Source organism: Rhea americana, unplaced genomic scaffold (assembly GCF_003343005.1).
Source record: "Rhea americana isolate MKP2758 unplaced genomic scaffold, rheAme1 scaffold_28, whole genome shotgun sequence".
Taxonomy (NCBI): Eukaryota; Metazoa; Chordata; class Aves; order Rheiformes; family Rheidae; genus Rhea; species Rhea americana.
In genome coordinates this window covers 786,784-803,502 of record NW_028186401.1, presented here as the reverse complement: position 1 = coordinate 803,502, position 16,719 = coordinate 786,784, and the positions used below count along the sequence as shown (strand labels likewise).

At 44.5% G+C, this 16,719-nt stretch overlaps 1 protein-coding gene across 1 annotated transcript in view; it reads left to right on the top strand.

Moving 5' to 3' along the window:
* Positions 1-3: 3 nt before the first annotated feature.
* The window catches only part of ALDH1A3 (aldehyde dehydrogenase 1 family member A3), a 36,995-nt gene continuing 20,279 nt past the window's right edge, over positions 4-16,719 (top strand). Inside the window, exons 1-5 of the mRNA XM_085308595.1 lie at positions 4-99; positions 3,519-3,623; positions 10,304-10,444; positions 13,090-13,219; positions 14,945-15,006. Of these exons, the coding sequence (XP_085164721.1) occupies positions 4-99; positions 3,519-3,623; positions 10,304-10,444; positions 13,090-13,219; positions 14,945-15,006 (534 nt within the window). The remainder of the gene's footprint in view (positions 100-3,518; positions 3,624-10,303; positions 10,445-13,089; positions 13,220-14,944; positions 15,007-16,719) is intronic.

The window sequence follows — 16,719 nt, the reverse complement described above, 5'->3', positions numbered from 1 at the left end:
GCCATGGCCGCGCTCAACGGCGCCGTGGAGAACGGGCAGCCTGACAGGAAGGTGCCGCTGCCGCGGCCCCTGCGCAGCCTGGAGGTGAAGTACACCAAGGTGAGCGGGCCCGGCCGCGCCCGCCGAGCCTCGGCGGAGCGTGTGCTGGCGGTGATCGTCTTCCTTTTCTTTTTATGCCCTCAACTTGATTTTTTTTTTTAATTATTATTTTTTCCCCTCTGATGCCCTAAGCAGTGAACCTGTGGGGATGCAATGGATGTGTTAGTCCCTAAAGTGAGAGGATGCTGGTGTCACCTCTGGGGAGGCTCTGGCCTCTCCTGTGCCCAAAGCCCAAGAAATCAAGTAAATTAAAAAAAAAAAAGGCTTTGTGCTGCTGGCTGCAGCCCCTTGTGGGTCTCTGTGGGGGCTGTTTCCTCTGTGTGCTCACTAAGCCCATGYGGAAGCGTGTTGGGCACCTTCCCGGTGCCTGCTGCCAGCTCYGTCGAGGCCAGCGGGTGCTGAGGTGAGGTGGGACGTGGGATGGAGTTTGCCAGAAAGGAGCCTGTGCTGGTGGGCTTCTACCGTGGTATTGGTGCTGAGGTGGGGTGTCTCTGGTGGCTGGCAAATGCTGGGAGGAAGGATGGTGTCTGGCAGGATTGGGCCTGAGGAAGGGGTTGCAGATTGGGACTGGGGCTGCCCRGCAGCTCTGTAAAGTGAGTAATGTTGATGCCTTATTTCCTCTGCCCTGATGGAGCTGCTTGTGGCCTCCCCATGGAGTGAGAAGTTAGGGTAGAAAAACCAGCACAAATGCGCTGTTCTTGGAGCTTCCCTTAAAGCTGTTGCGATGCCCTGAACTGCTGGGCTTGTGCTGGGATCCTGAGTCCTTCCGACACGACGCTGGCCGCAGCGCGGAGCCGAGCGCTGCCGCAGCGATCCCTGTTCCTGAAGCAGCCGTAGCTCTGCGATAGCCGTGCTGCTTCTTGTTCCGCAACAGCCTAACCCGCTGCCTTCTGCACCGGGGAAAATATCCGGGCTTGTTACGGTTCTAGGCAGCCTTGGTTGCCGTAATTTCACCTATGTGTCTGGCCGAAAAGAGCTGGAGGGGAGCATATGAAGTATTGTTACCATTATTAAGCATAAAAATGTACAGACCTTGAATTTCTTTCCCTTGCAGTGGGAAGGAGTAAACAGCGATAGCTGTTCCAGTGAGGCGTTGATTTATGCGTCCTGAAGAACTGAAACAGATTAACAATTGGTGGTAATCACTGGACTAGACTAATTTTGAGCTTCCCAAACTTATCCACTCTTTTAAAAAAGATAAACTTGTCACTTATCAGCAAATTGTATCTGCAGTTGCTGATTGCGGAATGGCATAACGCTGCACAAATGGTTGCCTTCCCTGCGTCCGGCGTGGACATGGCCAGTAGAGGATTCTTAAACATCCAAATGTTCTGTTTTGTGTTGTTTTTATTGTTGTGAACATTTTTAAATACCCCTTTGGGATCTGATCCTGCAGCCGTATGTTTTAAAACATCCCTTTTTTATTCTCCAGAGTTTAGCCAGAGACTGTGCATTARAGGTATCTAGATACTTATTTAGAAGTTGAAACCAGTGTTAATTGCAAGTGCAAGTTTGACATCTGATCTGATGTTCCCAGTGCATCTGAGGAAAATAACGAGCAGCAGTTCGTTTTCATAAAACTGCAAGGGGTTTTCTACAAGCTGAGTTTTGCCAGATGTTTACAGCTGACAGTACACTTTCCTCTGTTTAGCAGAGATTATTTTTTGTTCTACTAGTTACTGGGCTGGGGGAGAGGAAAGGAAGATTTTTCAACAGTTTTCAGATGTTATSTATAGAGCACCTTAATACTTGAGATGAATGTGTGTTGGAAGTGATCTGTCCACCACCTAAGGTCCTGCGTTCTCGGCATGTTATGTGAACAGCTGATAAGTTATCCCAATTGTGTGGATTTTCTTGTTTGCTTTTTTGTTGCCGTTTGACTCGCTATACTGAAGGCTCAAGCTATGCAGTGTGACTCCCAGAATCATGCCAATGCAGTATATCTTTTATTTAAAACAACTTGATTCCATCATTCTTATGTTCCAGCAATTGTTATAGGAATTATTGTTATTCTACCCCAAGCCATAGAATTAATGCTTCATGCTGGGACTGAGGAAAAATGGTATTCCCCCAATCCTTAGTCTGTAAGCATATACCTGACTACGTAACTTTACAGTCCTTTTATTTTACATTTATAATGTGTCTTTCTTCATCTGTAAGAACAAGGGCAAGCTAGAGTTAAAACGTACTTTTTTTTTTCTCTATGTAACTAAAATGCGGCACTTGAYGCTTGCTCCCAAATTACTTCTGTTTTCCAGGTTATTTAATATTTCTTATGTTACGAATTTTCTTGTGACTTCATTTGGCAACTTGTCATGTTGAATTTTTTTCTTCTGGGCCTGACCAAAACAGGTGGGCATAAAAATGCAGCATCTGTTCCAGTTGTAGCTTGGATGCTTTCGCAGAAATAGTCAGGGGAAAAACCTCACTTCAGAAAAAAAGCTACTCAAAGAAAGAAAATTATGACCCAAAGTGGTGGGAGTTCTAGATGTAAGAGATGCAACATTAATCTCCTTCTAGTGTGTGGAGACTCATAAACAAGATTGCAAACATGGAAGTCTTCCAAGTAAAAGTACTAGCTTACAGCTGCTAACAGGGTACTAATAAAGATTGTTTCATCTAATCTTATTTAAAGTATCGTTATTTATAAAACATCCACACTGATCTAACTTGGCAGTGTTATAAGATGCACGTTGAATCAATTATTTGTATATAGGTATTCATGTTCTGTTTACAGTGAGTAACAACACTCTAGTATTTAATGCATTTTCAGTTACGCAACACTGGGACTGTTTGTTCTTGCTCTGGAAATGCAATATTTTGAAACACTTAAATCTTGTCACAGACGACTCCAAGTGATGTGGGAGGTTTGATCCATCCTGTGACAAGGCATGGTGGGGTAGAACTGAGCCTGTGCTTACCATCCTCTGGTCAGTGCTGAGGGCCAAGTCATGGAAGTAGCCCAGGGCAGGATACAAACAACTAAATAATACTGTGTGCTGACATTTCCTTTGTAACATATAACAAGGGGCTCCTTTTGCCTGAATCGTATGGATTTCTACTTGGTGTCTACTTCTTGTTCCCATGGAGATGTATTTGAAACTGTTTCTCATTGCCAGTTTTTGGTGTTCTACTGGGTGGGCCCCATTCTCTGTCTTCTCACTCAAAACTGACTGGATATATGAAGGCTGGTTGGTCTGTTCTCTGGCTCAGGTTCTAGTTTGGCTGAATGCTGTCTGTATCAAGCAGAGCCTCACAGGAAGAGCCTGAATGGGCTTTGTTCTACCATCAGTGGAAACTGAGGATCCTTGGGACCTTTGAGGAGTACTAGTGTGGGGTTGATTGGGTTATTTTTGTTGGATTTTTGCATCACCTGCATTACTGTTTTCTTTCTTCCCCTCCTCTTGATCTCTATTTAGATATTTATTAACAATGAATGGCATGACTCTACAAGTGGTAAGAAGTTCCCCACCTACAACCCCTCAACGCTGGAGAAAATTTGTGACATTGAGGAAGGAGACAAGGTAAGTGTTGCTGGGAAGGTGGGCAAAGGACAGCTTCCAAGGGATCTCCTTCCTCAGGAAAGTATACAGAGGAAAAACTGATAGACAGCTGGCCACACTGAGCAGGAGGCCTGAAACACTAGATGTCCTGACAGAGGATTACACTGGGTGGGTAGGATCAGTCCTGTTCAGCTCAGCTGAGTCACTTTCCCTTACRGATCAATACAGGAAATGCCCCCTGAACACTCAAAGAAATGAGATTCAGCATCATTCRTGTGTTTTAAAGCTGTGAAGAAGTAGCTGCTATAAGTGAACTTCCCTGACAGAACTTGGGTCTCATGTTAGGAGTGGTTTATCAACAAGCTGCAGTGCAGCTCAGTGAAGCTCATCCTTTTTCTAAATTCTCCCAAGCACTTAGTTTTTGTTGAATGTTTTTAAGCGCAGTCATGCAAATGGTGCCTATCTTCTGTTRGAGATCCCCTGTGGTGATACTCCAGCTGATATCATGGGTTCTGGTCTCCTACACAAACATGACAATTGTCAGTTAAAACAAAACCAGTATCTTCCATGAACATTAATGGTCTCTGGCCTTAGAACACTACACTGTAGCCTGGAGCATAACTGCTTGGGTTTGGTAATAGCTTGAGGTGAAGAACAGTCAAATGTGACACTTTGTCCAAAACAGCTCATCACACGTGGGCCGGTGGGACTGCTGTATGGGGAAGAGCTAGCCCAAGAGTTTGCTGTTTGTAGTATGTCATGGGAAGGTGATTCATGGCTTCCCTGCCATACCAGAGCAGCTCATTGCTGCAGGCAGGAAGTAATAATGCGGGACACTTTTGCCTGTACTGTGTGTGTGTGTGTATATATATATATATATATATATATAATATATATTTAGTATCTAAATTTGCCCAGCACTTGAGGTTGGGTGCCTGGTTTCCAGCTATGTAGCTGCCTTGAGGACCCTTTGCTGGCAGAGGTGACTAGTTGAGCAGGGACAAAGTGGTTTCTGGTGTTACGCTGTGTCTGCTTACACAGCCTGACCCTTCAGGAGGAGAGCGAATGTACTTGGTCACAACAAGCCCCCAGTTGTCCTGTGACTGGCACACAAGGTAGCAGTTCTTTTGGATGGCACTAGAAGTAGCCTTGTTAGACACTGCCATGGTGGATTGTTTCACCTGTGAAGTAATTGCAGATAGGGGCAGAACATAGCATTATGTATAATTTCATTATATTAATTGAACAGGATGCTTAATTGTGTTTAATTGCAGTGGCATGTAAACAGTGGAGTTAACTTTGATGCAATTGTATTTTGTGAGGCAGAAACCATGACTGTTGTRTTGTTCCCTGAGCTAAGTGTCTCCTCAAGCAGTTACAGAGCATTATACTACCTGAGTTTCAAGCTTCTTAATGACTTAGTCAAGGAAAACTGTTATGCAGAACTAAAAGGCCAGTATTGCAGCTTGTCTGCTTGAGACTTGTCCCCATCTGAGTACAGGGGTAGCTTTCAGCTTCTGATTTGCAGAAGAGTCACTGAAAACCTTTCCCTGGAGCTGGCCACTGGAGCTCTCTGCCCATGGATGCTCAGTGCACATCCCTGACCTCTACATGTGTAGAATAATTGGAGGCAAGGATATAAGTCAGCTGCACCTTGGATGCTAAAAGCCTCCTCTTCTACCTCTTTACATCACRCCCATTTCTTTTCCTACTGTAAGTAGGTTTGTGTGAGGAACTGAGTGGGGTTAGACCAAGACCTYGGTTAGTGAAAAGGCTGAGCTAAGCGAGCAGAAGTGTCTCAAACCAGCTCTTCAACTGCTGGTGACAATTGGCCATGTCCTACTGTCCTCTGGGCAAGCTGAATCCCCTGAAGCTTTTTTTGCCCTGGTTGAACATTCCTATCCTAAATCTGGCTCTAGTCTGTTGGGATGAAGCACTCTCTTACTGCAGAAAGTRGTGAGCTGTGTTAGGTGGTGCTTTCCAGTATCTTGTCCCCCAAGGCAGCCCTGCTTGGGGGGACAGTTGCCAGTACGACAGGAGAGGTGGCAGTTCCTGGTGCTGGCTGGGCTGTGCTTGCCTTCAGACTAGCTGGCAGCAGGACTCCACTTCCTTAACCCCAAACAGAAACTTGCCCCTCCCTGGCCATGCCAAGTATGTTTGATTAGGTGGCACGTGAGGGGTGGGAATCTGGCAGCTAATACCTCGGTGATGACAATTTACTCTGGTTCTGAAACTTGGCCAAAACTTTCTAAGGTTAGGAGCAAAGGTTTGGTTCTTTGTTCTGCAGTTAAACTTAAGACGGAARTGCTCTTTGGAGCACTAGAGTGATAAAGCGAAGTTTCAGGTGGGGAAAGAAGCACTGAAAATAAAATGGCAAAAGCTTCTGTTGGATACTTAGGCTTTCTGCCTTCCAAATAAAGGCTGAGTGTCCAAGTGTTTGCCAGGTTGATAACTGTGACAGGAATAAATTTCTTCATTAGGTTTCTGCCCCCAATGAATGATGCAGCCCCAGAAACTTCCACCCTCTCTAGCCGTTGCTGTGTCAAAGCCAAAAATACTTGAGCTGTTGCCATTTCTCTGGTGCTGTCACTAACACTTGGGGATGGGCTGTTTTCTAGCAGCTTGCCAGCAGCCAACAAGGGCAGGGGGAAAGGAGCTGCCTCCTTAGAGGAGCGCCCAGCTAGGCTGGCTGCCACTGAGCCTGGGCAGCAGGGCTGCAGCTGTGTGGACTGGCTTTCTGCAGAGCAAGCTTGCCTCCACAGGGCAGAGCTGTGGTTTTGTCACAACCATTTCTGAGCAGTTCACCCTCCCTCGTGGATTTTTGAAGAGTGATGAGGGGGTTCTGTTCACAGGCACCCTACCCCTCTCATATTGCAAGGGCAGGCTAAGGTAAGAGGATGCAGGAATATTACTCCCTACAGCAGACTGGTAGTGCTGTAGGTAATGTGTTTGGATGCTTTCCACTGCAATGTATAGACTCTTTGCAGAGGGCTTGCAGGGGAGCTCTGAACCTGTTCTAACTGAGAAGCTAAAGTATGTTCATGCACTGTGTCAGAAACATGCCTTTCCAAGGATGTGTACAGTGGAGTTTTTGAAGAAATAGCAATCRAATGGAAGTAAGACAATCTCCACAGGGCCTCCTCCATCCCTGCATGTTTCCTAGTGCTGYGTTGTCTGCACTGAGCCAGAAGTAGACTTTTTTTTTGCAGGTGTCTTCCCAGCTGTGGTAGTATGAGGCACAGGGACTGAGGGGTGATGGTCTCCRATGTGCTCAGTAGCTTGGCACTGAGGCAGGAGAGAGGAAGAAGTTGCAGGATGGAAGTGGAGCAGTGATGAGCAAGACTTGCGGTAGAGGAGGAAGGTGGAGGAAGTAGTTAGAAYGAAGATCTGTGTAAGTTTGTTCAGGGGGAAAATGGTATGCAGTTGTGTAACTGGGGGCTGTATCACRACACAAGCACTTAGGGTAGGTATAAAGGTTTGCTGGTGTTTCCCAGCTGTCCAGTGCTTGACTTTGCAATCTTAACATTCTCTTAGTGGAGCTTTTTATGTAATACTCAATAAATCCTATATAGCTCAAAACTAAGCACTGGGGTGCAGACCTTGTGGTTTTGTATACTGCAGTGTGTCCTTGGCACCTTGACAGTTATGAGTCTCTCTGTCACGCATTGTGCCTACCTATTGCAACATCCCGTAATGAACGCGCCACTCAGACTCCCCTAATGCCTAGTCATAACAAGATGGATTAAGAATGGCATTTCAGCCTTCCTTAAGAATTTCCTTGTTTTCTGCTGGTCTGAGCTTTCAGGCCTATTGAGGGTGTGCTGGCTTACAAGATCTTACTTGGTGTTGCRTTTGGGGGTGTTCTGGGGAAGCTTTTTTGCTTGTCTGTTAATGACTGCAATCCCCAAGCCACTATATGCAAGTACCCTGAATATCTAATAAGGAAAGGGACAAGAATGAATATAACTGACTGCTACCTGTCCAGAGCCTCTGGACAGCAGCACTATGACACTGTCATCGGTGAAGATGCACCTTTCACACTGCCACTAAAATAAGTGTGTCCAGTGGTGATCCTGCTGGAAAAGGGGCAAAGCACAAGTGCTTCACTGCTTTTTGTTTTCTTGAGTGCAACATCATCAACATGCAGGATTTTGGGGGAAGAGGCTCAGGGCAGCCTCTCTAATCATGGTAGCTTGCAGCCAAAACAGGGAGACAAGGGAGAGGGGGGAGGAGAGCGGGACTGTGGTCTGCTAGTCAGGAATCAGGAATGCTGCTGCAGTTTTCACTTGCTGGTGTGAGTGTATCCTTGCAATCCACAGGGATGAGTGCCTCTATCAAAGCTGCAGTAATAGCTGTCCAGCCATCCTGCAGGATCTTCCCTTGCTACTGCCCCCATGTAGGCTGTGTTGTTCAGCACAGTTGCTCCCTCTGCCTGTGTTTGAGCAAGAGACTCCTAGGACAAGTTGGAGCCTCAGCAAGTCCCACGGACCTCACTGTTCCAGGAGACAACTGCTCTAGCATTTGCAGGAGCTGAGAGCACCACAGCCCTTCCGCATGTTTAGGTGGTGGGGAAAATCTGGGTACATACTGAAGTTCTTTCCCGTATGGCCATCTCATCCCTGTTCCCATGACTGCCAGGACTGTGCCATTGGCACTCAGTACTGTGAACACTCTACCAATGGCACAGATTACAGCCCAGCACTGCAGACCTGACTCTCTGCACACTGCTGCTCCCAGCCTGGTCACAGAAGCTGATTAATCACTGCTATGGAAAGATAATCACACCTGATGCACTTCTTGTATTTCTTGTCTGCTTTGTCACTTAAAATGTTGCCTTCTTGCAACTTGAGTCTTCATTCCAGCAGGCAGGATGGAGAGGACATAAATGCACAGCAGTTGGTGGTGCATTCTGGCTTTTGTGAGGTGCCAGTTATTTTGAATCCAGATTAACTCAACTGGAGYGAGCCATGCCTCAAGCAGAGCTGCAGGTCTCTGGCCCCATTCTGTCTGTCAGTGACAGGCTCCAGGCAGGGCCTGTGTGTGTATGTGCAAGAGTGGCTGCAAGGCAGAGGCAGCAGAGCAACTCTTGTTTGACCAAAGCCATTTTTAACACCCCGTAACAGCACAAGCTTCTTAAAAGGGTTTCCTTACCAGCTCCTTTCAAAGGGTGGAGTTCTTCTCTAAGCGTATATGTCAGTTTATTTTTAAAGCTGTGTRATCTACCTGAAAAGAAAAGGAGCCAAATTTAGTCCAATGTGTCAAACTTAGTCTAAGGTATCATTTCAGTGGATGATGACTTTCAGTTTTCTATGAGAGCCTTCAGTGTAGGAAGGCAATGTGTTTCCCTGTGGTTTTTTTCTTTTTTGTTGTTCGGCACCACAAATTTCCCTGTGGAAGGGGAATGGCCACTCTTTGAAATAGTGTAGGGGTTACCTCACAGCTGTATACTGCACTGCAGGGGATCGTGATCCAGTTTGACTGGACAAAACTTGATATAGGRCATGTGAGAGCAGCTAGCAAGGTGCTATGAGCAGCAGTCAAGGCCTGAAACCTCCCTCCTTTCTCATCCACCTGAGCCACATATGGTAGTGAGATGCGAAGAGCTCTCTGTCAACTGAAGTGAGGCATRGGCTGTGCCAGACACTATACAGAGCAGGATCCTGCCCAAAGCCAGCGTGAAACATGCTTTTTATATATGCTTGGGGTGCAGTCCTGACTTTGGATGTTGATGGCAGTGTTCCCATTGACTTCATTGGCTAGGGATGTTGTCCTTGACTCTGTGTGTGTTTTTTTTTTTYTTTTTTTTTTYTTTCATTTTTTTTTTAATCAATGAATACTGGCGGGGGAAGGAGAGAGAAGGGAAGAGTCTGCTGGGGCATGTAGTAGCCAGAGCAAATATATGAAATTTCCCTCCTTCCCACACTTCTGTTCCTGGGGAATTCACTGCCCTCCTGAGTARCATATAAATGGAGTCAGATTTGGTCCAGGATGCAGTAAAGCAATTGGGGGAGAAGGGGAGAGTGGCACTGTGCCACTAAGTCCCTCTAGTTAGAATGCTTCTGCCCTACCACTGAGCAATATGCAAACCCTTCCTGACCGGTGGAGGTACTCTTGAAGGACAATCTAGGATCTAAGGGAGCTTTCTTGGTGTGAGTTGTTACTGATGTGGGTTCACATGGGAGAAGGTGGGACTAAAGGAAGGGGTCAGAACTGTGATTGTTCCCCTGGCTAAAAGTGTGGTCTCTCTCTCAGGGGGACTTTCCATTCYGCTTTTGTTTAGATGATGCTGATCCATGCAGACCAAGGACCTGTTGTATTTGGGAAGCTGTAATGGGAACAGCACTGAGATCTTGTTTCTCCAYTTTCCCCTGCTTTGTCATTTACATGCTATATTGGCAGGAAGATGTTTCTGGATTACTTTGTAAACAAACCAGTTGCATAAATTCCCTTTGAAAGACCCTATTAGCGCTTTGACCCCAAGGTTGTTTATCAGCCCAGGCAAGATCCTAGATATCTGAAAGCCACTTGGGATCTTGCAGGCTGAGGTCGAAATCCAGGAGCAAAATGGAGGTGATCTTGTCAGAGAACTAGGTTTTAGCCATCACAGCATCACTTAGGAGGCAGCCTTCTGTGGCTTCTGTGTCACTGACCAGCTCCTTTCTTTGTAACCTAACATTTTCTGTTTTGTGTGGCTGCTCCAGCCTGATGTAGATAACGCAGTGGAAGCAGCAAAGGCAGCATTCCAGAGGGGATCTCTGTGGAGACAGATGGATGCTTTAAGCAGAGGACGGCTCTTGCACAAGCTGGCTGATCTTCTTGAGCGAGACAGAGTCATCCTTGCAGTAAGTACAGTGGTTGGGGAACAATGATAAACCAGCAGCAGTTGATTGATAACTCAGCTCCGTCCCTCCAGTTTTGCTGCATCCCTGTCTCATGTTATGTCCCTTAAGGTCTCTGGGGAGGAGGGAATCCCACAGTAAGGACCTRCCTTCCAGCTGCTCTTTTCCCCGTGCCCACTGCTGGCTTAGGTTGCCTGCTCCCACCCTTGTTCTTTGTACAGCTGGGAAGGCCAGGTAGCTTTTTCAGAGCCAGTGGGCTTTGGTGTTGGGCAGTGACAGCTGCAAATCCTTCCTGAACTCACTTCTCGTGTCAGTCTGGACTTTATTATCCTAGTCCTGTATTACAGATTTCAGTGTTTCCAAAGGAGAACCACAGTTCAGACTTGACAATTATTTTTCTTCTCTCCCATACAGGAGTAAGGGATTTGGCCTTTTGGAGAGTCTAGGGTGAGAAAGTCCAGTGTTTCCCACTCAAACAAGTAACAGTGGCACAGGCTCAAACTTCCTCTGGTGTATTTTAGAGCTGATGCTGCCTGTATATATTCTCTGAAATTGAACATGTGGCCACTTCTTATTTCCCCCCCCTCTTTCCCCCTTTCTGTAGGACAGAGGAGTCCAAGCACAACTTATGGCTTATCTTCCTACTAGATGATTTTGGGAGTCCTAGAAAATGGTGGTGTTTCTTGTATGTGGTTGAATTCTTCTCAGACTTCAGTGATTGAAGAGATTATAAACATTGCTTACAATTTTTAAATCAATAAACATATTCTCTCTTGATTTAAGTCATCAATATTCATATCTGTTTCTCAGGTTAGGTAGCATTCACATACCTAAAAAAAGAGCAACTCACTTGGTCCTTTATTACAAAGATGCAAGGCCTGTTTGACTTCTTTACAAACTGTTTCCCCTAGAAAGAGTCTCTTTCCAGACCCCCTTTTTCTTTTTGGATACCATCCAAAATTTAAAATGTGTGTAAGTGAGARCTGTTTTTTTCCCTACTGAATGTACTGGCTCAGAAAAATCTCTTTATAGCCATGAAGCTGTGTTAACTTGGACTTCTGCACTGAAGAACTATTGCTAATGATTCCCCATCCTATCCTGAGGAAGGAATCCTTTGGTACAGAACAAGGGGAGAAGGAGCTGACCTAAGATGTGCAGCAGAGCTAGAAGCCTTGAGACTTGTATGACTTGTACATCTTTCCATATCTCTCCCAAATCATAGCATCTCTCAGCTTGGAGTTGTTGTCTCTCCATACCCAATTCCATCGCTAGTTCAGCACAGCACTTTTGCTCTGCTTGTCTTCAGGAKTATGGCATTCCTGACATGCAGTGCTGTTGTATACGTAAGTTGCTGAGTTGAAGTTCACTAAAGTGAGCAGTACTTAAGCCATGTGGGATGTGCTTAGGAGCTTGTACTTGCATGACTACTTTGAGCTGGGTCTCTTTTCTCAGCACAGTGCCTTGGAATCACATGGCAGACTCCAGTTCCAGCAGGGCAGAAACAGAACTTCCAGGTCTGAGGGCAGTTCTGGCCTGAAAATAAAAGGGGGGGGGGGAAATGTGTGTGTGTATGAGAATAAACCCTCTTTGCTTTCTGCCCATTTCTTGGTATGACTTCAAAGGGACCTCCTTTTTCCATAAACCAGGACATGCATTTCAAACTTTCTGTCCTTCTGATCTGGGAGGGCTTTTTTGGCATTGTTATTCTCACTGCAGAAAACCAGCCGTTAGCTGCCTTGGCTGCATGCTAAGTAATGACTTATAAAAATCAGTCATTCTAGCAGACATTCAGCGCAGATAATAATCCTAGTCATTCCGAGGGGAATGTCTGTTCGAGTGCTGTTTGGACCCTAATGTTTGCGGAAGATGACAGGGTATGACTTCATATGTAAACAAAGATGTTTCAATCTACCAAGGGATAGTGCTTCCTTTATGGATGTGCTGGCCATTTCCATCAATATCACATTTAATGACCTGAGTAGAGAACAAAGCATGTACTGAGCTAATGTCCAGAGCTGCAAGAAGGACACAGGCCCAAACTGGACTCCATTTAGCACAGCTCTACGTTAGTGCAACTTCAGTGAAGTAACTTATCCGTTGCCTCAGTATAAGTGCAGATCTGAGCCCAAAGGCTACTTTGCTAGAATTCTGTGAAAAATGTGTTTTCTATCATCTTGTGGACAAAAGAGGCTTTTCAGAGGTTGCTTTTAAGACTGTGAAGCAGGAAGCAAAGTAGATTTCCAAATAAAAGTGGGTCAGACTGATTTCAGTGACACCATCTGGAATCCAGAACATCTGTGTTAAAGGGTCAGTTACAGTGAAGTCATGACACTTGCGTTGCATCTGAGCAGTGCCTCAGACCACCGCCCTGTGTTCCACCCACAACCACCTTGTGGGAGCTTCCAGAAGACAGTTTCATTTAAATCACTGAACAAAGCAACCTGTGCATATATCAGGGTTACTGAGACTAGTTGTCTCCATTCTACTTTATTTGTATTAACTAACTTATTCCTTAAATATAAGGTGAAGGAAGGAAACTCCATGTCTGCAGCTTAGGGGAAAAGAAAATTGACGAGTTTGTCTAAAAGCTTTTTTTTTTAAGAAAAGGTATTGATATGTCTCACAGTGCATATGATTTGCTGTTTCAGACTCTGGAAACAATGGACACAGGAAAACCTTTTCTGCAGGCTTATTTCATTGACCTGGAAGGTTGTATAAAGACACTTCGATATTATGCTGGATGGGCTGATAAAATTCAGGGCAGAACTATTCCAGTGGGTAAGTTCCTTCTGACTCAACCTCAGTGCTGGTATAGAATCAGGCCTGAGGGGGAGGGAGGGAGGTTTTGTAGAAAGGGGGTGCAGGGAAAGGCCTGCTTCTGCAAACCTGCAAAAATAACCTTGCATTTCCTTTCTGTCTCAGGATCTGTTTAAGTAGATAGATTTCAAGACCTAAGGTAATAGGAGAACAATGTGAATGTCAGAACAGACCTCTGGAAAATACTGGATGGACTGTTTCATCACTTTTTTTTAAGAGAACCCTTTTGCTGTTAAGTTCAGGCCAACTCTTATAAAGAAAACTAACGTGCACACACACACACACATAGACACACACACATACACACGTTGAAGGCAAATTCATGCATTAAGAATTGCTGAAATGGATTAAGATGCCAGTAAATATTGTGACAGAAGTTTCTAGAGATGAATGTAAGGTGGCAGCAGGGCTTATGTTGTCCTACATTGGACACCACAGGTATGTAGAGAAGAGACATGAACTCTAGTTGTGCATCCTGCTTCACTGATGCTCCGGCGCCTTTGATAGTGCTGGCCACACAGATGTTTTGAGAAATGAGATAGTGTTTTTTGTTAACTTTTGTTGAAGAGAAGATGACTTGATGTTGAGACTGAGATGTTAACTCCTCTCAAGAGCCAAAGTGCTGAGCTCTTGGAGGAGTCTTCTCAAGTTTTTGACACTTAGAGGAAGTTTATCAACACCTTTCCTAGATTTTGTAGCCAGAGCAGTCACACTGCACTTCTGTAATAGAGAGAATACTTTGGCTTATCTGTATAAGTGGAAAATACGGTTATGGGGAGAACAAACTAAGACTATGGATATCTGTGTAGCATGATGAGCAATGTGGTATACTTTGAAAATCAACCTGCTCTGTCCCTGCATGGTGCTGGTCACTGAGTGTGTATGCAGGACAGACACTGCAGACAAAAATTACTTGCCAGAGGAAGGACCCTGAAGGGCTGAGCTAGTTTTGCCTGTCCAGTCAGCAGAGAGTCTAAAGACAATGATGTCAGTCACGTAAACTGAGATCTATCACCCTCAGACTGACATGAAGTGTTGCTTGCCTGGACCTTGGTTGTTGGTACTGATTTGAGATCATTTCTAAAAACTATAACTAGAAATTTTTGAGTTTTCAGTGAGATCTTCCCACTGAAACTAGGCTTTCAGCAAAAAAGAATTTGTAAGGAAAATGCCCTTCCTGCTTTCACTTTGGAAGAGTAATCATAGCATTTTAACGTAAACAGCATTGCTTTACTCCCAGAGTTCCATCTTTTTGTGATTTCTTACCAGAAATGCAATTTTTATTGCACTGAAATGATTCCTGTACAAAATGGGTAGTTCAGGGAGAAAATTATTTTGCTTCTGTAAGTGAGAGACAATCTGAATGAAATTCACACTTGTTCTTCAGTGTAGTAAAGAGTTAAGCTTCCCTGAACCTCAACACAGGGAGTTTGTGGGAGGAATCAACCCAATGGTTTTAAAAAGTTCCCTATGAACATGAGCAGCATTTGGCTTTTGAACTAACACAAGCCTGTTCTCAAAAAGATCTTCATCCTTCTGGGGTGTCCCTGGGGTGTGAGTTAAAATGAACAGATACAGGATTATAATGTCCTGTCCCCAACCTGTTAGTGTGCAGTAATCTTACACTGTTTCTGTAGAAACAGGGATTTTGACTGTTTTGTCTTCCTTTATTCTTCTGTTTTGCAGATGAAAACTTTGTCTGCTTCACCAGGCATGAACCAATGGGTGTCTGTGGAGCTATAACTCCAGTAAGTAGCAATGATGGTGCCCAGAATCTCTCTTGAAACTGGAAGAAATGCATGGGCACTCCCTGTCTCATACCACAGCCATTCGCTTCCTAGTTAAATACAGCTGTTCTGCAGGGAACTCCCATTTCAGTTGCCTGATGTAGTGTCTTGTGTTACCCCCATGCCAATTCCTCTTGGCAAGGTAACCTCCTCTGCAATGGAAGGGTGGGTCTCCTAATCAGATGCTGTTCCTCTCTAAGGCTGACCCCAATCACCAGAGACCAGTCAGAGCTCTCTGACTCTTGTGCTACTGGGACAACCATCTTGTCATTACGTGTGCTTGCTTCTTGCTGCCTAGTGCTGATGCATAGTTTTGATTTTTAAATCATATTCTTTAGTAATAACCCCAGGCTGTTCTCTTAGCTTTGTGTGATTAAATCTCACTGAATACAATTTTCTTTTCCTTGAGGTCTCATTCTTTGCTGAGGGGACAGTGTGGCTAGTTCTTGGAATGCCTCCAGTTTTGGTGTGTGCTGCTTGCTTTGCTTAAGCAGACAGCCAGAAAGACTTTACAGCTACATGGGAGCCATGGTTAGTTCCTATCTGGTTGTAACATGCTTTGAACATGGTATCCTACAGGCCATGATGCAAACTGTGGTGTGCAGGATTCTCTATTTAGATACTTGGATCAGTTAAGTCCAGGGAAGATTTTGACCCCTGGGATAAGGTTATAGGAGAAGCTGAAAGAAAGACAAGTGGGGCTTTGGGTTTGCTTTTGAATACCATGTCTGGTCCAGTTCCCCAAAACATCAGGGAAAATTATTCCTTTTTCTTCAGCTAGGCAGCTGGTATCCCTAGTGATTAAAATGAAACAGTGTATTTAGCCCCATCAGGTTCAGGCAAAGTGGTAGATGGTCAGTGTTAGTTATCCAACTAAACTCTTTTAGTCTTTTTTAATTTCCCTTAATAACTTTTGCACATCTTTTATGGCTGAACCAACAATGTGACTACTTGTGAGCAAATAGAATTTGTGCCCTAAGTTCAAAATATCAGGTTTCCTGCCTGATATAATGTCTCTGCATTGACAGAGAGAGACCTTTTAACTGGTGATCGTACTTCAGCTACCTGTGGCACTTAGCAATGCTGTAGGAGACTATCTCTTTAAAAGCCTACATGTAGGACGCTTTGGAGGGCTAGTATAAGTCGACCCTACATACATACACATGCAATAGAAAAGATTTCTACTGTTTGGATGTGTTAGAAACCTAATCATCTTGGTTAAGAAGAATTCACCTATGCAAGTTGATACTGCTCTGCTTTTAGGACATTATGGTCATAAAAAACATGCCAGTATCAATTCAGCTATGTAATTATCATGCCCTGAATGATGTTCAGTCACAGATAAATTTGTAAGACTTCATTAGAGGAACAGTCTCTGTCAAGTTTGCTACTGTGCTCTAGAAGCTGAAAAATAGCAGTATTAAGTTACACATTTAAAAAGCCCTAATTTTTTAATTAACTTTATCAAAGAAAAATTGCCTACCTGCCCAGGTGCAAATTGTTAGGAGATTTAAGTGTTTCTTTAGTGGTATGACAATCTTGATACTGCTCACTACCCTGAAACTCTGAGCTCTTAAAAGCTAAGCTAAGAGAAAAATGGGAAAGATTTTGATTTGTGTGTCTTCTGTAAAGCTGTCTTTGCTTAGTTTAAAATCCCTCATCTAAGGGTCTAAA